A 23,686-nucleotide genomic window follows, 5' to 3' on the forward strand; every position below is an offset into this window, starting at 1 on the left:
CCTACTGCCAGATCTGTCCCTATCCACAGCGACATGTGACTAGAGTGCAGGCCACATTCTTTATGCATTCCCTTCTGCATCTGTGATGAGGGTGCAATAAAAATGTGTAAAAACTAGAGATGCTAGCACAATATTGCCCGTTTAACTCTCTAATAAGGCCACATCTTGAATATGGAATTCAGTTCTGGGCACCACACTACAGGAAAGATATTGCAGTTTTAGAGCAGGTGCAGAAACAAGCAACAAAACTGATACGTGGGATGGAAGGTCTCGCTTACCAAGAAAGGCTAGATAAACTGGGTCTATTTAGTCTAGAGAAAAGACGCTTGGCGGATGAGCTTTTTGCCCCTAGGTATTCACAAAGGACTAGATGACATGATCTGCGCATGGAGGTAAAACGTTTTAGCCATTTATTTAGGAAAGGCTTCTTTACAGTAAGAGTGATTAAGATGTGGAATGCATTGCCACAGGAAGTCGTTATGGCAAAGTCTATATCTGCATTTAAAGGAGGTTTAGATGCTTTGCGTTGAAAGATATCCATGGCTATAATTACTAATTAATGCCCAGTGGTGTTGATCCAGGGATGTTATCTGATTGCCATCTGGAATCCGGAAGGATTTTTTTTCCTTTTGGGGCTAATTGAACCATGCCTTGTAAGGGTTTTTCACCTTCCTCTGGATCAACAGATATATGTGAGGGAGCAGGCTGGTGTTGTACTTTGTTCTCTGGTTGAACTTGATGGACGTATGTCTTTTTTCAACCCAAATAACTATGTAACTAAAATATTTACAAGTTGTCATAATCCCCTCTGCATCAAACGTATGAGAGCTGAAGACTGTGACCTGTACAAGTATTGTGCCAAGCTATCGGCCTGCTTTCAGGCACTGGGTGCTGTTGTATGTGGAGGTGTTAAGGCCGGATACCGGAAGGGAGAACATCAGTGACTTTAGAAGTGAGGCAGTGGTTCTACAAATATATAAAGCACAAAGTGGAAGAGTCGGTGACAACTGGATATCATGTCTCACACATCCAGTTCTGGTTAAAATGTACCCGAGTCATAAATAAAAAGTGTTCTTTTACTTACCTGGGGCTTCTTCCAGCCCTTGTAGTCTTGTAGGTCCCCCGCTGTTCTCCTGATCCTCTACCTTGATCCACTGTGTGGCCCGGTAAAGTCCGCTACTTAGCCAAGGTTAAATAGTATTTGCATAAAAGTTTGATGCACTGAATGACAACACATACAGCATGTGACTTTATTTATGTGTTTTCATCCCACACCCAAAAAACAGTCTTGCTAAGGGGGTAACACTTCCTTTTAATACAGAGTTGCTTGTTAACAGTGTAACAATGTTGGTTCTTATTATAATATATACTTCTTGCATGTTGATAATCTTACGGTAGATGGATGTCTTAGTTGTATGAGTCCATGTTATGGTTGGAACTTGGGTGGGTGGCCATGGGGCAATCTTAATAACATCTCCACATTTTCCTACTTAGTTAAAATAAAATAGTTTGCCTGAAGTCCTTCTGTACATATATATATATACAAATTGCAGACAATTTATTGTTCATCTGTTTTGCTGCTATTCCTAAACTTTACCACCATGACTGTTATATTATCAGGACATCCTCTGTAGAAGGACTGTAACACGATGCTTTTGGCTCCAAAGTGAGGTTCATCCAGGCGCTCTTTAATGAACCGGACGGCTTCCTCATTGCTGAAAGCGTCCCACAGCCCATCGGATGCCAAGATCATGAATTCTGGTTGTAGCTTGTCCAGGTCGAAGCTCAGGATATCAGGATCTGAGATAATGACATTAAGGTTCTTCAACGGATAGTCCCCCAAAGACCGGGACATCGCCAGAATGCCTTGCACTCGCCATGACCCATTGAAACTGATGAAACCACCTGAATAACAAAGAAAAAGAAGGTAAATTAAAACAAAAATGGGTGCAGCACACTTCTAGTCATTTCATTTTCTGAGTGACTGTCATGTTTGTACACTTAAAGTGACTCTGTAACAAAAATTACAAAGTTTTTTCTACCATCCTACAAGTTCCTAAACCTATTCTAATCTGTTCTGGCTCACTGCAGCTCTTTCTACTATAACCATCTCTGTAATAAATCAATGTATCTTTCCCCTGTCAGACTTGTCGGCCTGTGTCTGGAAGGCTGCCAAGTTCTTCAGTGTTGAACTGTTCCTCTATGCACACTCCAGTGTGTGTTTTATTTACATAAGCCAGCAGCTTCTCTGCTATCTTATCAGTGATAGAAGAGAGCTGGATAAGGAGGCTGTGAAAGGAGCTGGTCTGTCACATACTGAGGAATTAAGACATAGGCAGAGCTGTCTGCAGGAAGCCTGTAATGTTCAGTGCATGAGAGAAGCTGGGGACAGAAGGTAAACACACACAAGTGATCTCTTGAGATTCAGAAGTAAAGCAGCCCATACACTCAGCCGATTTTCTGGCCGACCGATCGATCCCGATCGATCGATTGATCGATTGCAAATCGGTTGGCCAATCAACCGATCGATGGCCGATTTCGATCGATTTCGATGGATTTCCATCGAACTTGCAGGGTGGAAAATTTAGGTCGATCTGAAGAGATTGCTTATCAGTTTGCATTGGCCTTAATGGAAATCTGATGGCAAAAAAATGCCATCAGATCGAATTTCAATAGATTTCAAACTGAAATCTGTTGGAATTCTATCCTGGTAAAAAATGTTCTAAAAACGCATCAGATAGATCATCAGATGCATTTCTTATCTATCTGCTGCCAATCTGACGAGTGTATGGGCACCTTAAGGCTGTATACAGCCTGCTTGTGTATGGATGTATTTTCTATGTGTGGACATGCTGTACATCAACCTACTTCCTGTTTTGGTGGCCATTTTGTTTGTTTATAAACAAACTTTTTAAAACTGTTTTTGACTACTTTTAATGCGGCGGGGAGCGGTGAAATTGTGACAGAGGGTAATAGGAGATGTCCCCTAACACACTGGTATGTTTACTTTTGTGCGATTTTAACAATACAGATTCTCTTTAAGGAGATTTTCACCATTTTCAAATTGCAGAGCAGCAAACTCTTCAGTATACAGTTTCCTGGATTTTCTACTTCTGCTTCCAATCCATACAACATAATGTAAATAGACTATATTTGAGATTTAAATAAATCTGTAAATTCCCAAATCAGTAAAGTTCAGACAGTACTGGGGCTAATTTGCCAACTCTGGGCCATATGCAATTCACTTTTTCACCAGAGTTTTCTCCTAGGTGATAATTTTACAACCACCAGCAAGCAAACTAAGGCTCCCTGCACACTGCATGCGATTCTGATTCCGATTCCGCTTTTTAATTGTTTCTTACATCCGATTCCGATTTTTAATCTTTACTGCATGCTGCATTTTTTGATCCGTTTTTCTGTTGAATGTATTCAGGGAAAATCGGAATCGGAATCGCAAAACGGATTTGCAGTGTGCAGGGAGCCTAATACTCAAAATAATTTTGACAGTACTTTTTCATTTACCTTTTGGTTCTTTTTCCATTGCAGAGTGCTAAAAGTTTATTTAAATAGAAGATGAAAAATTATCTCCTAGGAGAAAACGCAAGTGAAAAAGTGAATTGCAAATGGGCCCCTATCTCATAAAATATTTCTCCTTGTCTATTTCTCATGTATATGTTACGGCCAGAACCTGAAGTCTGGCCACTTCGGGTTCTTGCCGGTCAAAACTAGAATCTGCGGTCAATATGCGAAATGAAGATTCCTGGCGGCATAAAAATGAATGAATGAAGGAATTCCCTGCCGCAGGCAATGCGAGAAATGAAGCTGGCTCTTCGGCTCTGGCTCCTCCCCTGCCCCAATCCTATTCAGCTCTTGCATGGCCCTCAGAGTCGTTCGTCCTGGAAGGGATTCCTGCCGTTCGTTCCTCTGCAGAGCGGGTGCTGGCAGAAGCCAAGTCTGCAGCGTTCCCGCTCTGCTTTCCTGCCGCGACGAGCGATTCTCTGAGGGCCATGCAAGAGCTCAATAGGAGAGGGGCAGGGGGAGGAGCCAGAGCCGAAGAGCCGGCTTCATTTCTCGCATTGCCTGCCGCGGGGAATTCATTGATTCATTTTTATGCCGCCGGGGAATCTTCATTACACACATTGGCCACACTTCTAGTTTCCCCGGCCAGAACCCGAAGTGGCCAAACTTTGGGTTCTGGCCGTAACATATACTGTGTAAATATTTATCTATAAAATAACGTTTAAGCACTCTCCAAGCACATAAATCACTCAAAATAAGTTGTTTCCGATTTTAGTACTTTTTTTTGTTGTTGTTGGATGTGTTATACTGTATATACTGTACATAAGACAAAAAACAGATAAGGTGGAGTATTGCCTCTAAATTGTAAGCTGGTAAGGGCAGGGATGTGCTGGCAAGAGCAGCGATGGACATCCCTGCCCTTGCCAGCTTACAATTTAGAGGCAATACTCCACCTTATCTGTTTTTTGTCTTATCTACAGTTTCCTGTTTCTTTATCAAATGAACACCTATCAGTATTGTATGTATCTGTACAACACATTGAATGTATGTATTGAACAACACATCAATTGTATGTATCTATACTTGTGTCTCTGGTTATCCTGAATGCACAGCGTGTTGAACAGTTCATGTATCAATGCTCTCCATTATTGTATGTTTTTGTACGTTGTACAGTGCTACACAATATGCTGGCGCTATATAAATAAAAAATAATAATAATCTCATGAAAAAAAGTTCTGTAAATCAGCACCAATGACTGTGTTTGTTCATTTTACCATTTCCCCCTCACTAAATGACTGCTGCTCTTCTGTTTTCCACAGGTACAGCAGATTAGAGATGAAGAAAGTTGTTTGCAAAGGAAATGGCACTCAGAGATGACTCTCTGACCTGCTTCTTTGCTAGGAAACAAAAGCAGACTATTCTCTCAGACAGCAGCAGAGAGGAGGAGGCGATCTCAGTATTTCAGGCTATGATGAAAACAAGTTATATTGACAATAACAGGTTTTAGGCCCAGTTCACATTGGCCTTAGGAACACCCCGTTTGGGGTAGCTAAACTGGCCAGATCCTAACGAAGGTGAACAGATCCTATGTTAATTAGGGATAAGATTGTGAGCCCCTCTGAGGGACAGTTTAGTGACAAGACAATGTACTCTGTACAGCGCTGCGGAAGATGTTGGCGCTATATAAATACTAAATAATAATAAAAAAAATAATAAATAATAGGATTCCTACACATTGCTCCGTTCGAATGGATCCGTTCGGCAGGACCACAAGTGTGAGCATGCACTGATTTTTCTGGATCGATGCATCCATCGCATTGCCCAATCGATAACGGATCAAAAACCGATGTCTATTAAAAACTGATCCATTTCACAGATCAGTTTTTGATCTGCCCAGTGTGAATCAGGCCTAAGGCCTAGAACCCAATAGAAAGCGCAAAGCTCTATCGCAATCGCTGGCGATTTGTGATAGCGTTTTGCAAGTGATTTTGGGAGCGATTTCCCTGCTCCTATACAATTCATTAGAATGGAAACGCTCCCAAAATGCTGCATGTCCTGCAATTGCGATTTATTTCATTGTCCCATCCATTTACATTGGCAATCACTAGCGATTTTTAAGCGCTTCTTAAACAATCAAAAAAATGCTCTAGTGGGTTCCAGGCCCAAATCAGATTTAAGCAGCCCACAGGGAAATGAATATTGTCCCAATTCTGTGACTAGAGAACTATGTTTAATTCACACCAGTCAGAGGCTGCAGGATGTCACAGTTGAGGAAGTGGCCACCAGTGATATGCTGCACATGCAGGTTCCTATTTTAATATTGCAAGTACCAATATTATTTATTTATTCATTTATATTCATGTTATCATTTTAAGCGAACAATGTTCTATACCAGGGGTCAGGAACCTTTTTGGCTGAAAGAGCCATAAACGCCACAGATTTTAAAATGTATTTCCCTGAGACAATATTCAGAAAAAGGTGGTCCGCATCCAAAGTTCTCCACAAACAGTAATGTCTTTATTTGGGACTTATCCCTACAGCCAAAACAGGTACAAAAGCTGACATGTTTCGGGCATGCGGCCCTTAATCATAGCTTACAAACACATAGCTCTTGCCTCTCAATTTAAAATGCTCGGAAAGGTGACACACCCTAGTGTGGCAGAGGCCCAACCCCTCCTAGGAGGAGCCAAACACATAAAAGTAGCCGCACTTAAGGTAGTCACCATCGCTTTATAAATGAACAACATTTAAAAGAGATAAAATTTCCAAAATGTATAAAACCAAGAAGTAAATAAGGAACAATCAAAAAGAAATAGGAGTCATAATGTCATACAAAATAATTTCGTTCGTTCTGTTATGACAGAATATCCCATGAACCCATTACTAACAGCGTTTGAGTGAGAGGGGGTACCCTAGATGGACAATTGAGAGGGGCAAGCAACGGGCACTTTCGGTCCAGAGGAGCCAACTGGTACGGGGGTCTGCCTCTGAAGCTAGTGCTATAAAGAGGCCTGTTTTCGTCACTACGTATAGCTCCGAGCTTCGAGAAGTTCAGAGTATTATTAGTAAATACTTACCTATTTTGGAGGCAGATGACGATTTGCAGCCTTTTCTACGGGAAGGTGTTAAATTCGCCAGTAGACGAGCACCAACACTTGGGAGCACTTTGTCTCCGAGCCTATTTTGCTCCACAGACAGACCCCCCACCTGGCTCACTACCAAGGGATCTTATAGGTGTGGTATCCCCTCATGCCATTACTGTGTAGTGCACCACAGAACACGGGTAGTTGAGTCTCTATCTAACGGTTATAGATGTGCATTAAAACATTACATTAATTGCAATACCAGCAATGTCATTTACATGGTTACATGCACTTTATGCTCAGTACAGTACGTGGGATGCACCACCAGACCCCTAAAGGCTAGAATTTCCGAACATTATTTGGGGGCGTCCTGGTCCACCAGGAATATCTCGAATGTGGCCAAACACTTTAGAAACTCACATGGTAGTGATATGTCTGGCTTTTCCTTCCAGGGCATAGAGAGGGTATTTTTGCCAAAAAGAGGAGGGGACCTACTGGCAGCTATTCGCAGAAGGGAGGCCTTATGGATATTTCGTCTGGGGACTAGGGCCCCGAGAGGACTCAACGCGAGATGGGATCTAGCTTTGGTTACGAACTGAGCCGTCCACCAAATTTGACTCACACTCCTGTTATGCCTACATGTTGTGGGTGGCTATGTCTGTTAGTAATGGGTTCATGGGATATTCTGTCATAACAGAACGAACGAAATTATTTTGTATGACATTATGACTCCTATTTCTTTTTGATTGTTCCTTATTTACTTCTTGGTTTTATACATTTTGGAAATTTTATCTCTTTTAAATGTTGTTCATTTATAAAGCGATGGTGACTACCTTAAGTGCGGCTACTTTTATGTGTTTGGCTCCTCCTAGGAGGGGTTGGGCCTCTGCCACACTAGGGTGTGTCACCTTTCCGAGCATTTTAAATTGAGAGGCAAGAGCTATGTGTTTGTAAGCTATGATTAAGGGCCGCATGCCCGAAACATGTCAGCTTTTGTACCTGTTTTGGCTGTAGGGATAAGTCCCAAATAAAGACATTACTGTTTGTGGAGAACTTTGGATGCGGACCACCTTTTTCTGAATATTGTTCCAGTGTATAGGCCCGGCTGCCTATGGTCCTGCACCCTCCACCACAGTGCAGCTGAGCGGTGACTTTCTTTTTTCTTTCTACTAGTATTTCCCTGAGAGCCATACAGTATGTTTCAAACTGGAACAATGCACATGTTCAGCAGAGGGCTCACGTCCCAGTTGCCATGGTGATGTGTATACAGTTGATCCGCCGTGTCAGACACGTCTTCATCTTCTCTTGGTTTTCAGCAACACCAGCAATTTCATAGAGAGCCAGACAGGGGAAATACAGACTAACAGCTTGTACAATTAGCTAGCTGACTTGGGTGTTGATTCACTTTGTAGGACGAGATCCCTGCACTTTGGCCCAACAGGCTGCATGTCAAATGACAGGCAGCCTATTGGGCCAATCAAAGTGTGGGGACCTCGTCCTACAAAGTCACTGGACCTGACAGGGTCCAGAGTAGGACAATTGGAGCAGCTGTTAGTTTTGGGGGGAAAGCACAAGTAAGTTAGTAGTGCATACTACAGCAGTAACGAGCCTACTTTGAAAATGTTACTTGTGCTGCCACACTAAGCTGTGCTGCTTGAGCTGTGTAACTTAGTGAATCAATCCCTACTGATTTGTCAGTGAGCCAGATGCAGCCATCAAAAGAGCCACATCTGGCTTCCGAGCCATAGGTTCCCTACCCCTGTTCTATACCTTTGTTTCCATAAAATGCATTTATAAAACCATACCTGAACTTCCGCATTTAATATAATAAAGTAATAGTATTATTTGCAATTCTTCTTCTCAGAGCAGCTACCTAGGAACCCTGAAACTCACGCGCTTTAATATACAGAATGTGAATTTGATGAAAATAGTAACAGATCATCTGCCCGCTCCTGTGCCTGACTACCAGCCAAAGAGCATACAGCAAAGAATAAACAGGTCCTCAGGGAGGAATGCACCACACCGTTATTATAAAGACATACCGTGACTTTATTCCATAATCACCACATATGGCATGATACAAAGCCTTTCCAAGGAGACAAAGCAAACCATAACTTCTCTGTCTGTTCCCTGTCAGGATATTATATGCTCCCCAACTGGGACCTGGTTCTTCACTAATAATTCATTCGTGATTATTAGACCGTCTCCAGAAATGCAAACATTTGCACATAATTATAATGGAACCACAGCCAAAGTTTCCTCTGTGAGTTCTGGATAATATGTGAAAGCGTTAGAATGTCTGTCAGGCTTTCAGTAGTGTCTGGGATTCACTTGAGAAGATTTTTCTCAACTTGAGTAACAGAGAAGTGTAAATAAAGACAAGACAAATAACATCATTGCGCTTTTATCCTGGCGGACTCAAAGTGCCAGAGCTGCAGCCACTAGGGCATGCTCTATACGGAGTAGCAGCATTAGGGAGTCTTGCCCAAGGTCTCATACTTGGTGGCTTACTGAATAGGTGCTGGTGATGGCTTACTGAACAGGAAAAGCTGAGATTTGAACCCTGGTCTCCTGTGTCAGAGGCGGAGCCCTTAACCAGTACAATATCCAGCCACATAAAGAGAATATAGTACTGTAGGTGTCCCTGTTTAGGCTCACCTTACTCACTGCCCATGTGATCACAAACAGAGAGTGAGCATGAATCCCCCCTCCAGAGATGCAGCAACACATACCAGACTGATGCCCCACTCAGGATTTACCTTATTCAACCCAAATCTAAAACTATATTTTAAAGATGGTAGTCCTGATTTATGGGTGTCAGTGAGCACACAATGGTTCTCTCCAAGTTCTCCTATTCAGCAGCAGTTTGGCAGAATTCATGCTCATCATTGAAAAAAAAGTTTTTCCGGGTCAAAATTCACTTTCATATGCAAATTTCAAACACCTTTTTTTACCGCAAGTAAATGAAAGTTAACGGGAATTAGCATGCAATGTGAAAATGTATTTGTTTTTTCTCTGCGCATGTGACAATGAGAATGTAATTTTGCGAATTGCAAAGTGCAATTCTCTATTGACTTTCATTAGATGGGCGGAAAACTCATTTTTGCACATTTGCAATTCATATGCAGATTTTAATAAGGGTGAACCGCGCCTTATTCTCCTGCAGAGAGGGCAGGGTAGATGATAAGCTGCAGTCACAGAGGGTGAAGTATAATGCTGCATACACACTTGAGATAAAAAGTCTTTGTAAAAGGCAAGATCACAGACCAATTTTACCCCCTTCCATGTAGTATGAGAGCCATACTCTACACAGTCTATTCTATGGAGCTGCACTCCCCATCAGATAAAATCTTTGCAGGATGCTGCACACACAGCTAGCATTTTGCGGTTTTGTGAAGCGTTTTTGGTGTAGTAGATTTCAGATATTGTTACAGTAAAGCTGTTACTGAACAGCTTCTGTAACAAAAATGCCTGGCAAACCGCTCTGAACTGCCGTCAGAAACGCATCCACAATCCAAAAAATGCCTCACCCCGGGAGTATGCGTTTCTGCAAAACGCCTCCCGCTCTGGTGTGACCCACCCCATTGAGATACATTGACCAAGCGTATCCGCAGCCGCAAGCTGAAAAAGCCGCTCGGTGTGCACCAGCCCAAACACCTGATCTGCATGCTTGTTCTTGGTCTATGGCTAAATGTATTAGAGACAGAGGATCAGCAAGGCATCCAGGCAATTTGCATGGCTTAAAAGGAAATAAATATGGCAGCCTCCATATACGATCACTTTAGTTGTGTTTTAATTGCTCTACATGGACATTAAACTACAGTTGTTCTAGTATATCAGATTCAAAGTTCCTGCTGTGTGGTAAGTCCAATGAAAATGATGGCCCATGTACATTCCGTACATATGCTAAGCAGTATTATTATAGGATATTATCTCCCAAGGCTCTCATTTATGGCTTATACTCTTATCTACCATGCAGGACTCCAGCAAACAAAAAAAGATTCGGTTTTCTGCTGAGCTCCAGCCAAACATTATGCTGATGGCAGCACACGGCAGCAGTGTACACAAATCTTTGGGATGCTTCCTAATCCTGCGGGGACTAATCATAGGGAATAAACGAGAACATCACGTACACCAGACATCACTGTTGCATGCTGGCTTGTAAAGACTTGAGGATATCGGGGCAATCCGAAACGCACATAACGTTTTCAGGATTAAATAGATTTCAGGATTGTTTGTTCAGTTATTAGGTTTTTGAGCAATAAATAAGTTTTATGTGTTTACTAACATCCCATGCAGGCCTTCAATAAAAGCAAATGAAAAACCTGCAGAAAATGTAATTGCAGTTTTTATAGGCTGAATACTCTTCAGGGATTTTGTGATCATTTGTTCTTAGCTGGACTTGTAAACTTTTCCTACTAAAATACCCTTCTGGTTATAGATAATAATTACAGTAATCCAATCCTTTTATTTTATTTTTGCACAACCTGTCTCTTTTAATTTAACCCATTTTTGCTCACTGTATTTAATAACACATTTAGGAACAGGATTCCTGGCAGGCCATTGTTGAGTTAGTCGGTGTGTTTTGCTATGCCTGGAAAGAGGCTGTTGCTCCCTCCCTACTCAATCGCTAATCTAATGATGACATACAGGGTGACCCCTGCTCCTCCCATGACTAAATCCAAGTGTGTAACTAGAACCAGAAGAGCTATAGTGGCTGCTGTGGTGTCAAGGGGCAGGGAAGTTTGCAGGCAGAGCCGGGACAGGGTCCTCCAGCACCCAAGGCTGAGACACCAAAGTGCGCCCCTCCAGCCCTCCCACCCCAGCCATCACACGCTGATTGCTATTAGACTAAGAGGCACCCCAAGGCCCCCAACACATTAATCTCTAGTTATATGGCTTGCAGTCACTGCCATGTATCACCTTTTCTTATATCTCTCTGCTTCAAACACAATAGGGGAATGATAGCTGAGTGAATTTTGCACCCTTCTCCTACACTGCGCCCTGAGGCTGGAGACTCTCTCGCCTCTGCCTCATCCCTTATACTCGGCATTTATACTTGCTCCGCCTCTAGGACTGTTTTCTTGGGGCTCCTTTTCCATGTGCCTTAAGGTAACCATACATCTAGCGTTTTTAATGTTAAAGTGCCCTCATTAAAATCTTTCACCTGTCTGGTTGTCATGAGTGTCTAGCTGCTTCTGCTTTCTCCATTTGTGGTTGCCACCATACCCGCCACGTATAGCACATGCTGAAATAAATCGGGAATTGGCCTGCAGTGTATGGGCAGCCGCAGATCTCTTTCTGACCAGATTCGATCAGAGAGAGATCTGTCTCTTGACCGATATGCCCATCATCACTAGACATATGGGCGCCATCAGTCCTCTTCCCATTCTATGTGCAGCCCTCTTTTTGACGTTAATCCATGTACAGCAGCCCCATTCTTTTACATACAGTTCCGTTAGGCAGCAGCTCTGCTCTTCCATGTGGTGTTCTTGTTCCACCTGCTTATGTCCTGTCTACCTTGTTGGTTGGCGTGATTTACTGTCAGTAGGAGTGGAAGTCATGTATACATGGATCAGCGTCACTGCCAGATCCCGGATCACGTCACTTCCGGTTCCTGTGAACACTGCATGAGCTGCTTGGGGAAACTCAGCGAGTCAGTATGTTTTTGTATATATACAGGTCCTTCTCAAAAAATTAGCATATTGTGATAAAGTTCATTATTTTCTGTAATGTACTGAAAAAAAAACCATTACATAAATAGTTGCCTTAGGTACTCAGCTTTATTAATCTATATTTTATAAGGGAAAATTACTTTTCGTTTACTACATAGGGGCTTGTAATTATGGTCCGGGCAAAAACAAATATACCACCTATATTTCCAAATAATATATTGTCGTCATACATTGTGATAGGGACATAATTTAAACGGTTTAATAATCGGGACAATTGGGCAAATAAAATGTGTTGGTTTTATCCACAGGAGAACGTTTTATTTTAAAACTATAATGGTCGAAAACTGAGAAATAATGATTTTTCCCATTATTTTCTTATTTTTCCCCTTAAAATGCATTTAGAATAAACAAATTCTTAGCAAAATGTACTACCCACAGAAAGCCTAATTGGTGGCGAAAAAAACGAGGTATAGATCATTTTCTTGTGATAAGTAGTAATAAAGTTATTAGGGAATGAAGGGAGGAGCACTGACAGGTGAAAATTGCTCTGGTCTGTTAGGGTAAATACCCTTGGGAGTGAAGTGGTTAATCTGTTCCTCAATCAAGTTTGTGTGCAGATCCCTCCTTCTGATCGTTTGGATTTCCATTGCCAAGGGATCCAGCAACCGCTCCATAAACTTGTGCGATTCTTTCTGCATGGATATATTTAACCCAAACTTTGTAATTGCAAATCTGAGTTAGGAGCACAGAGGGCGGTAACTGCATTTCTCGCAAAACCAACTTTGTCTAAGTATTTTGTATACTTCCCTAACTGAACATTTTCCAAATGCTGGCATGACCATGAGAATGCTACATGTGGATGTCTATCTATGTTTCCCAAAATGTGTTTTTTAGTCTTATTGTAATGCTTTCAATAAATGAACAGCAGAATCAAGTTATGTATACTTTATATCAAGTGCTTCTTGACAGTAGATGGAGCAATAGAGAATAAGACTTTAAAGGGTATAGATTTTCTTTTTGATTTTTTAAAATAAAACAATCATTCCTCCTCCACTTGCCAGCTGTGCTTATGAAAGGCAAGCAGGAACAAAAGTGGCTTCAGCTGTTCATGGCGCTGATAATTCAGCTGCTGGTCGTATTTATAACAAGGAAATGAAACATTGTTCCCGATAAAGAAGAATATAATCGTATCTAATAGCACAGAATGAAATACATTGGCTCTCATCATTTTCTACAAGTTGTCATTGTAGTTTCAGAGCTCGGCGCGGCCCCGTCAGTCTTGACTGAGCTCCCGCCAGGACTGCCTCCCTTTAAGACTGTCTGCTCACTTCAGTGTCCAAACTGAGCTGTGAGAGGAGCATCATTACAACAGGTCTACTCTGGGCAGCAAATATGGTTCTTAACAACCCTTGCCCAGTCTCCTGTCATGATCAAAGTATACATGTTATGCTTGTTACAAGAGAAATGGACATTAAAACATAATTTTTAATAAACAACTAAAAATGATGCTATTTGTACTCCTTATAAATGATATGAACTAAATGGGAGGATGGGAATTTGCAATTCAGAGCACCCTGTGATGACTGATAGGTCTATAAATTTAACAGGGCTCTTTCCTCCGTTCCACCCTATCTATGAATGCATGTGTACAAAACACATCACCACCTACCACCTAACCCAACATGTTTCACCCTCATATAATTCGGGGGCTTCATCAGGAACATGCAAAGTGCATACCGGCATATTAAACACTCACCCTGATAGATGTTTCCAGCATGTATTACATCAATAACATCACAGTCCGTTTAGGACCCTCTGCAAAGGTCTGACTTACATGCTGGAAACAATCTTACTATCATGATGAATAACACGCTTGTATGGTCGGTATGATGGTATGTAACATACACATGCTCCTGTCTGGATCCTTAGAACGCTGTACGGTGGCTAAGTTGGTGACCTGGCTGTATCTATGTGACGCTATATGGTAGCTAAGGGAGTGACCAGTTGTGATGCCTACCCTAATAAGCGTCTTGATCAGTATTAAAAGAGCATCTTAACAGGCATGATGGTTAGCGTGCACAATTAGCCATAAGGCTATATCTTGTTACGTTTGACATTATAAATGCCTTTTGATTAATTGTTTATGCACTAATAGCACTACTGTACTTTGCATGTTCCCCTGACGAAACCCCCAAATTATATGAGGGTGAAACATGTTGGATTAGGTGGTGGTTGGTGATGTGTTTTATACACATGCATTCATAGCTGGGGGGAAAGAGCCCTGTTAATTTTATAGACCTATCAATCATCAAAGCGTTCTCTGAATTGCAAATTTCCATCCTCCCATTTTGTTCATATAATTTATACGGAGCACAAAATAGCATTGTTTTTAGATGTGTATTAAAAGTTATGTTTTAATGTCCATTTCTCTTGCAACAAGCAAAATAAAATTGTTTACTTTGATTATGACAGGAGACTGGGCAAGGGTTTGTAAGAGCCCCATTTGCTGCCCAGAGTAGACCTGATGTAATGACGCTTTGTTCACAGCTCAGTTTGGACACTGAAGTGAGTAGGCAGTTCTATAAGGCGGCAGTCCTGGCGGGAGCTCAGTCAAGATAGCACAAATAGCACTTTTTTGTAGATTTATTAAAAGTTATGCTTTAGTGTCCATCTCTCTTGCAACAAGCATAAAATGTGTTTACTTTAAATATTTGCATTGTATTTTAGTCCTGTCATAATCATCCATGAAGTGACCCCATCTCCAGTATTCAATCAAGCTGTACAGAAAATGGACAGAAATCTAGTACATTAGCCAAACAGCTCTTGTATTAAAGTGATTCTTTCTCACAAATAATGCAGTTAACTGAGTTTTTTGCTATTTTTTCAGTTTTCTTACTCTTTGCACTTTTCTTGATACAAAGGCTTAAAGTCTCCTACTTGCCATACTCCCTTGTTAGCTTATTAGCATGCCATTGTAAGTACAAACACTTTATTTCATTTTCCTACTGTGTCTGCTAATTTTGTTTTTGCATAAAATTAGAAAAAAGCAAAATAAACTATTTCTGAACATCGCACTCCAACGCAACAAGTGTGCATAACTCAGGAATGATAAAAAAAGAGGACTGCAGCTCCACTGAACTACTTTCTCCAGGTTAACAAAGTAGGCTTTAGCCCACTATGGCACTGATTCACCAAACAGCGGAGTAAGACTGCCATGCGTATGCAGCGCAAGGCAATTTTACCGGTACTAACACTGGCGAGCATTGCCCATTAACCTAATAGTGCTATGCTATGGTAACGTGCATGGAGGCCAATCAGTTAGTGGGTGGTGCTCCCTCCCGGTGTTGGCACTGGTAAAATTGCTGTGCGCTCCCTGCGCACAACGATCTCACTGCTGTTTGATAAACCAGAGTCTATGAGTGAAAAGAGACAGGGGTGCTCTGCTGCCTCATTTTCACCACTATTTTATTTAACACATCTTGGAGTTCTTCAATGTTGTAGCGCAATATTTTCAAGGTCTTGTTGTAGTTCCTGCTGTAACTACATGTCCTAACCAATCAGATTCTTCCCCCAAAAAAATAAATAAAAAAGCTCCCAACTAATTTTAGATGACATTCCAAGGAGTTATGTTTCTAATAAAAATAAACTGTCCTCGTTACACTGTGATGTCCTGCAATAGATGTTTTGGATATGCACAGAGAACATCTTTCCCACAGGCTAGCTGTGGACGGTGAACATTTTAGCATACACAATGTGAACGAACACACGGCATCTTACCAGCTCTCTTAATCCTCTTTCTTTCCTTTAGCTGATATGGTTTGTGATCATGTGATAAGGGAATTGCATTTCCGTCCTTGTCACACAAGACTCCGCGTGAATCCCCAACGTTTGCGACTGTCAGTTCTTTGTCAGAAAGCAATGCAATTAGGCATGTGGTACCTGGAACGAGAAATACAAAAGTATGTGGAGTTTAACCACTTCACCACTGAGGGGTTTTACCCCCTGAGCACCAGAGCAATTTTCACCTTTCAGCGCTCCTTCCATTCATTAGTCTATAACTTTATTATTACTTATCGCAATGAAATGAACTATATCTTGTTTTTTTCGCCACCAATTAGGCTTTCTTTAGGTGGAACATTATGCCAAGAATTATTTTTTTCTAAATGTGTTTTAATGGGAAAATAGGAAAAATGTGGGGAAAAAAATAATTATTTTTCAGTTTTCGGCCATTATAGTTTTTAAATAATGCATGCTACTGTAATTAAAACCCATGAAACGTATTTGCCCTTTTGTCCCGGTTATAAAACCATTTAAATTATGTCCCTATCACAATGTTTGGCGCCAATATTTTATTTGGAAATAAAGGTGCATTTTTTTCAGTTTTGCGTCCATCCCTAATTACAAGCCCATAGTTTATAAAGTAACAGTGTTATACCCTCTTGACATAAATATTTAAAAAGTTCAGTCCCTAAGGTAACTATTTATGTATTTTTTTTAATTGTAAATTTTTTATTTTTTTTTTAATTACAAAAAAAAAAAAAATGGGGAGTGTGGGAGGTAATGAGTTAATTTTATGTGTAAAAGTCATTTATTTGTATATGAAAAATGTGTAGGGTGTAGTTTACTATTTGGCCACAAGATGGCCACAGTAACTTTTTGTTTTAATGCGACCTCCAAGCTTCCTTCCGGAAGCTTGGAGGAAGTATAATGAGCATGGACACGTGAGTTTTTTCTCACAATGATCGCGCTGCCCATAGGAGAGCAGCTGATCATTGCGGGGCTTAGATCAACGAACGGGAATGGATTTTCCCGTTCATTGATCTCTGGGCGAGCGGGCGGCGGCGGTTTTACTAGCGGCGGGCGGCGTGTTTACGAGCGGGAGCGCGGGCAGCGTCGGGAACGCGGAAAGTACGTGTTTCTCCGTCCCTGGTTTTTAAAGGATGGAAAAAGGGGCGGAGAAATACGTACGCGCGGGGGTAAAGTGGTTAAAGTGTACCTGAAGTGACATGTGACATGATGAAATAAACATATGTATATCTAGTACTGGCCATACATTAGAAGATTATGGGCAGATTCGACCAAGAGACAAATTTATCTCTAATCGAATCTGATTAGAGATACATTTATCTCTTGGTCGAATCTGCCCATATACTACAGGCCGATTCCCATCCGATTTCAGCATGAAAACATCACGGTATCGGCTGAGCCCGCCGCGTCCACCCGGCCGCTGCCCCCAAAATGTATAAATGTATGTAGTGTGTGTGCATTTATACATTTCCTGTCCTGTAGCACCTTCCGCACGGTGTCCGTCCATCTCGCCAGATAACAGCCGCATACACGCTAGCGGCGCATAGTGTCTGACGTCAGACGCTATGCGCCGCCGGCATGTATGCGGAACCCAGCGAGATGGACGGAAACCCTGTGGAGGCTGACACCGGACATGTGTGACATACACTCACATGCGGGGCCTAGAGCCATAAGTGTAGGCCATATACCGTATCGCCACGTTCATGGGCTTGTCTGCCTTTAATGCAGTATTCCTTATTATTATTGTTTGAAAACAATTATGTCATGTAAAGGCCACTAAGCCAACCAATATAAAAACAAACATTTGCATGGTGGTTTTAAGTGCGGGGGTGGGGGAACTCATGCTTCAACTAATTTGGAAATTCTAAGGTTCATGTTTCACAAAATTCACATTGTTGTAGTAATTTTTGTCTTGCAAAATTCAGCAAATTCAGCAATCATGAGGCCCCCAACATGACTAACTCCTCAATCATGAGGCCCCCAACAAGACAAATTCAGCAATTATGAGGCCCCCAACAAGACATATTTAGCGATCTTGAGGCCCCCAACAAGACAAATTCAGTAACCATGAGGCCCCCAACAAGACAAATTCAGCAGTCATGAGGCACATAAATAGACAGCATTTCACATAAATAGGCAGAATGCCCCCTTAATATGGTAGACACCTCTCACCTGGCAGCAGTTCCCCAAAATACACTCAATCTGACAGCAGTGGTTCCCCAAAAATAGGTAGCCCCAGGTCTATAGGTGTCCCCAGAATAGGTGGCCAGCGGTATAGATGTCCCCAGAATAGGTGGCAAGCGGTATAGATGTCCCCAGAACAGGTAGCCAGGGGTAGAGATGTCCCGAGAACAGGTAGCCAGGGGTATATGTGCCCAGTATATTTAGTCAGGGGTATACGACCCAGTATATGTATCCAGAGGTATATGTGCCCAGTATATGTAGTCAGGGGTATATGTCCCCAGTATATGTAGCCAGGGGTATATGTGCCCAGTATATGTAGCCAGGTGTATATGTGCCCAGTATATGTAGGCAGGGGTATATGTGCCCAGCATATGTAGCCAGGTGTATATGTCCCAGTATATGTAGTCAGGGGTATATGTGCCCAGTATATGTAGCCAGAGGCATAGTTGCCCAGTATATGTAGCCAGGTGTATATGTGCCAAGGGGTAAATTTGCCCAGTATATGTAGCCAGGTGTATATGTGCCCAGTATATGTAGCCAGGTGTATATGTGCCCAGTATATGTAGGCAGGGGTATATGTGCCCAGTATATGTAGCCAGGGGTATATGTGCCCAGTATATGTAGCCAGGTGTATATATGCCCAGTATATGTAGCCAGGTGTATATGTGACCAGTATATGTAGCCAGATGTATATGTCCCAGTATATGTAGGCAGTGGTATATGTGCCCAGTATATGTAGCCAGGGGTATATGTGCCCAGTATATGTAGGCAGGTGTATATGTCCCCAGTATATGTAGTCGGGGGTATATGTCCCAGAATAGGTAGCCAGGTGTGCCCCCAGCAGGAGGGGAGCAGCGAAGAGAAGAAGGAGAGCTGTGGGGACAGCGGAGAAGGGCGGACGTCTCCCCCCCCCTTCCCTCACCTTAGTGCTCTCCCTCCCTTGCTCTACCCTCCGGAACCAATGTGTGGTGGCTGGCAAGCAGCGGGCGGAACTTACCTCCGCCTCGATGCAGGGCTGGCGCGGGATGGATTTGCTGCTACTCTGGTCTGGTCCATACCAGAGCAGCGGCACCAGAACTTCCGGCGCTGGAGTGAGACGGAAGGTAAGTTCCGCCCACTGCCAGCTACCCGCCCATTAGTTCTGGAGGAGAGAGCGAGGGAGGGAGAGCACTAAGGTGAGGGAAGGGGGGGGAGATGGCCCCCCTTCTCCACCACTGCCCACAGCTCTCCTTCCACTGCGCTGCTCTCCTCCTGCTGGCCGCACGGGCTCTGCAACCTGCTACGATTACTCTAATGTTAAATATAGGCCTAGCTAATACAGTACTATACCCCTCTCTATATACATACCATGAACTCTGTATTAAATGTTAAAATACATTAAGTATATTAACCTTGGGGAAGCCATGAAACCCAGTCTTTAAAGAGACTCTGTAACAAATTTTTTAGCCTTTTTTCTACTATCCTACAAGTTCCTATATCTATTCTAAAGTGCTCTGGCTTACTGCAGCCTTTTTAAGTTGCTCCATTGCTGTAATAAATCAAATTTCCTCTCCTTTGTCAGGCTTGTCGGCCCAAAGAGGAAGTGGCTGTAATTGTTTACAGACAGGAGGAGGTTACACTGATAGCCCTGCTCTGAGTCTCTCACACACTGAAAACTGTGAAAAGCAGAGCTCAAACATTCCCTGCTCTCAGTAACTCAGTATCATCTACTGATAAAAGCTGATAATTGTGAAAAGCATAGCTCATAGACTATTGCAGAATGCAGACACGGACCTGCTATCAGTAATCACTACTAAAGATTGCAGCATTCTTTACAAGGTAAAACTTCCTCTAAACTATGAAATAAACTTTCATAGGCTGAATTTATTGTTCAATAATATAACCTTTCATGGAAACTGTTATGCAGTTTACAGGAACATGCAATATTATGATGAACTTCCTGTTTGGCAGCCATATTTTTTGTTTACAAAAACAGTTTATAAAACTGCTTTTTTTGGGCCAGGATCCTGGTGGGGAGCAGCGAAAATGTGATAGAGGGGGACAGGAGATTAAAACCTACAGGCTGGTAAGTTTATTTATATGAGGTTTTTAGGTTACAGATTCTCTTTAAAGAGGAACTGTCACGAAAATCCTAAAATTTAAAACACATACAAATAAGAAGTACATTTCTTCCAGAGTAAAATGAGCCATAAATTAATTTTTTCCTATGTTGCTGTCACTTACCGTAGGCAGTAGAAATCTGACATTACCGACAGATTTCGGACTAGCCCATTTTCTCATAGGGGGGTTCTCAGGTTTTTCTTTATTTTTAAAAGCATGTAGTGAATGGCAGTTGCTCCGTCCAACTGCCAAAATAGTGTGCAGCGAGCAGGGAGGCTGGCCAGTATCTTTGTATACATCATTTTTAGAGAACGTCTTTGTAAAAAATAAAGGCCATGATGAGAATCCCCCATGAAGAGATGGACTAGCCAAAAACCTGTCAGTAATGTCGGATTTCTAATACCTACTGTAAGTGACAGCAACATAGGAGAAAAGTAATTTATGGCTCATTTTACTCTGGAAGAAATGTACTTCTTATTAGTATGTGTTTTAAATTTTAAGATTTTTGCAACAGTTCCTCTTTAACCATTTCACCCCAAAGGTGTTTTTACCCTAACGGACAAGAGCGTTTTTCACAATTAAATGATCTATATCTTCTTTTTCTCACCACCAATTGGGCTTTTTGGGGTTGATATTTGTTTTCAGTAATTACTTTATTTTTTATGCATTTTAAAGGGAAAAACAAGGAAAAAATGAAAAAATAAAATATTTCTCCAATTGCATCCCCTATACTTTTAATATAAACACTGCTACTGTGCATAAAACCCACACATTTTATCTGCCTATTTGTCCTGATTATCACAACATTTTAATTATGTCCCTAGTACAAAGTATGGTGACCATATAGTATTTGGAAATAAAGGTGTATTTTTTTTTTTCGTGTTTTTTTTCCACTATTTTTACGTGCACATGAACAGGAATGCACGTGTACGCGCAGGAGCGCGCATGTACACGCGCACAGCGGTAGCAGCACTGTCTGACTTATAAAAACGTCCTGGAGCCATTAAGGCCCGGTTCACACTTGCGGTTCTCTGCCAAACGGACCGGATGACCTGACCGGATCCGGACCGGATCCGGATCGGAACCGTACGGTTCTGATCCGGATCCGATCCGGTCAGTTTGCATCAGGTGTTCTTTAGGATGCGATCCGGATCCGTTTGGCAAAAGATAGTAGAAAAGGAATAAAAATGTTGGGGTCTGGGAGGTCAGCAGAAGGTGGACCTGTGGAATCAGGCCCTCCGCTGTTTAGCACTCACCTCCACCTCCGACATACTGCCAACATCTCCAGCACGTTTAAAATCACTGCTGCTCTACCATGTGTCCCCATCCAAAATCGCCGCTTCAATACGCATAGGAAGTGGGGTAGAACATCCGGATTTTTAGCCAGTGTGTTGTGCGCTCTCCGGTTCTCATAGCTTTGTATTGGCCGGATGGTGTAGTCCGGCTCCGCCCCGGATACGGCTGCCGGAGGAGCCGGACCAAAAAATAGCGCATGTTGGAACGGACGCCGGAGTCCGGATCCAGTCCGGATCCGGTCCGGCAGAACGGACGCATGTGAACAGACGCATAGGCTTTCATTGCTATGCCGTGCGTCCGTTCCGTCCGTTCTGCAAGCGGTCCGGCTCCGGCACGGCGATTCCGGACGGCCACCGCTAATGTGAACCGGGCCTAAGAGGCTCTAGCAGCAGAGCCCACAAACAGCTTAAGAAGTTGCCAGAATAGGGGATACGTTTGCAGCATGAACTAATGGCTATACGTTTCACTCCGTCAGCTTCTGGTGAGTCTCACCGTAAAAACAAAACAAAAAAAACAACTTATAGATTTGATTAATACATAATACAGATGTACTGAGCAGCTACACAGTTACCAGTAATGGCACTACAAGTCCCAATAGGCAATGCCATTATATTTGGATGTGTAGTCTCAAAAAAAACCCTGTGAAACTAACTGGAAAGAGATCTGTGTGTATCTACCTGTATACAGAGTACAACTAACCAGCTGTTACGATAAGAAAATAAGACAACAGATAAAGCATACACAGGTTCTTGTAAGATAAGTGCACAGCCACCCAAGCTGAGTCTCAGAAGAGAAGAGTAACAGATTTCAGCCTGTTCAGTACCTGACACTAATAACGCTAACTCATTATGACCAGAGGCACCTATTCATTAACTCTGCCCTATGGGATATTACTGCTTATCTAATTCCTTTAGCTTTAGTGGGTCTTGGGTGAATATCAATAGCTGCTGGCCTAGATAAGAGGTAAGAGAAACACTTTAGTGACTGCCTGAGGCGGCAGGAAGACGCAGACAAAACAATGAACTTAAGGAGAAATATGGGTCGCTAAAATCTACTAGTACACAAGCCATTATGTGCTGCTTGTGGGCACTGCACAGGGATATAAAACACAGCAGAATGCCTGTGGTAGAACAAAATAGCATTCTGAGGACATCCACATTGTTTATTTTGGACAGTAGAAGAACAGAGAATCTCCTATTAATAATTTACAGTCTATCCTTTTGTTGCGTTGGTCCTGCCCCTTGCAGCTGTCGATGCTGATCATTTTGAAGGCGCACACTGTGTCTGCCGCGGTAAATCATGCCCTCCTGGCAGCCCTGTGACAATAATCTCTCACTGGCTCTTTATTTAACAGATGATCGTTTACCCGAGTGCCAAACAGCCGCACATTTGTTTCCAGCACAAAAGGTGAAGCCTTTCCCAGACTGTAAACTTCTGAAAATGAGAGGAAAGCTTACAGAAGCTGCTTTAGGCATCGGCTTATTTTTGGTAACTAAAAGTTTCTTTGCGCCATGAGCTATCCTCCGAGGAGATTAAGTGGGCTCACATATGCTTGGCCCGGGTCCTCTGCCCAGATCAGGTTTGGATATGACAACACTAGAACATCTGAGTCTGGTTTAGATAAGTAATTGAGCCCTTCAGGCAGATAAACCACTGTTATGATTGGATAGCTCAAACTGTAAACAAATGCAAATGAGTCCAACTAAATAATTGTTCAGATTATTTTCCATAATCCTTTCCTCACTGTACCTTCTTATATTCGGTAATATATTAAATGGTGCATCCTGACTTGTATACATTGGCCAAGTGCACAGATATATACAGTGAGAGTGTGTGTGTCTTATGGTATGTAGACTGCGGACCTCTAATGTTTGATTTCCAGCTTTTGTCACGTGACACAGGGAGAGAGGACACAGGGAGGGAGGTGATATCTCTGCCGCCAACACCGGGAGGGAGGGGGGGGGGGGGTAGCACAAATTAGGAAGACCTGGGCGGCCCGGCAGGCGACGGCCCTGCAGACCT

General features: G+C 42.4%; 1 protein-coding gene across 1 annotated transcript in view; it reads right to left on the reverse strand.

Annotated features, from left to right (window-relative positions):
• Positions 1-1,292: 1,292 nt before the first annotated feature.
• The window catches only part of PPM1L (protein phosphatase, Mg2+/Mn2+ dependent 1L), a 361,569-nt gene continuing 339,175 nt past the window's right edge, over positions 1,293-23,686 (reverse strand). The window contains exons 3-4 of the mRNA XM_068279281.1: positions 16,055-16,216; positions 1,293-1,905 (exon numbers count right to left, since the gene is read on the reverse strand). Coding sequence (XP_068135382.1) covers positions 1,559-1,905; positions 16,055-16,216 — 509 coding nt within the window. The 3' untranslated portion in view covers positions 1,293-1,558. The remainder of the gene's footprint in view (positions 1,906-16,054; positions 16,217-23,686) is intronic.

Source organism: Hyperolius riggenbachi, chromosome 4, assembly GCF_040937935.1.
Source record: "Hyperolius riggenbachi isolate aHypRig1 chromosome 4, aHypRig1.pri, whole genome shotgun sequence".
NCBI lineage: Eukaryota > Metazoa > Chordata > Amphibia > Anura > Hyperoliidae > Hyperolius > Hyperolius riggenbachi.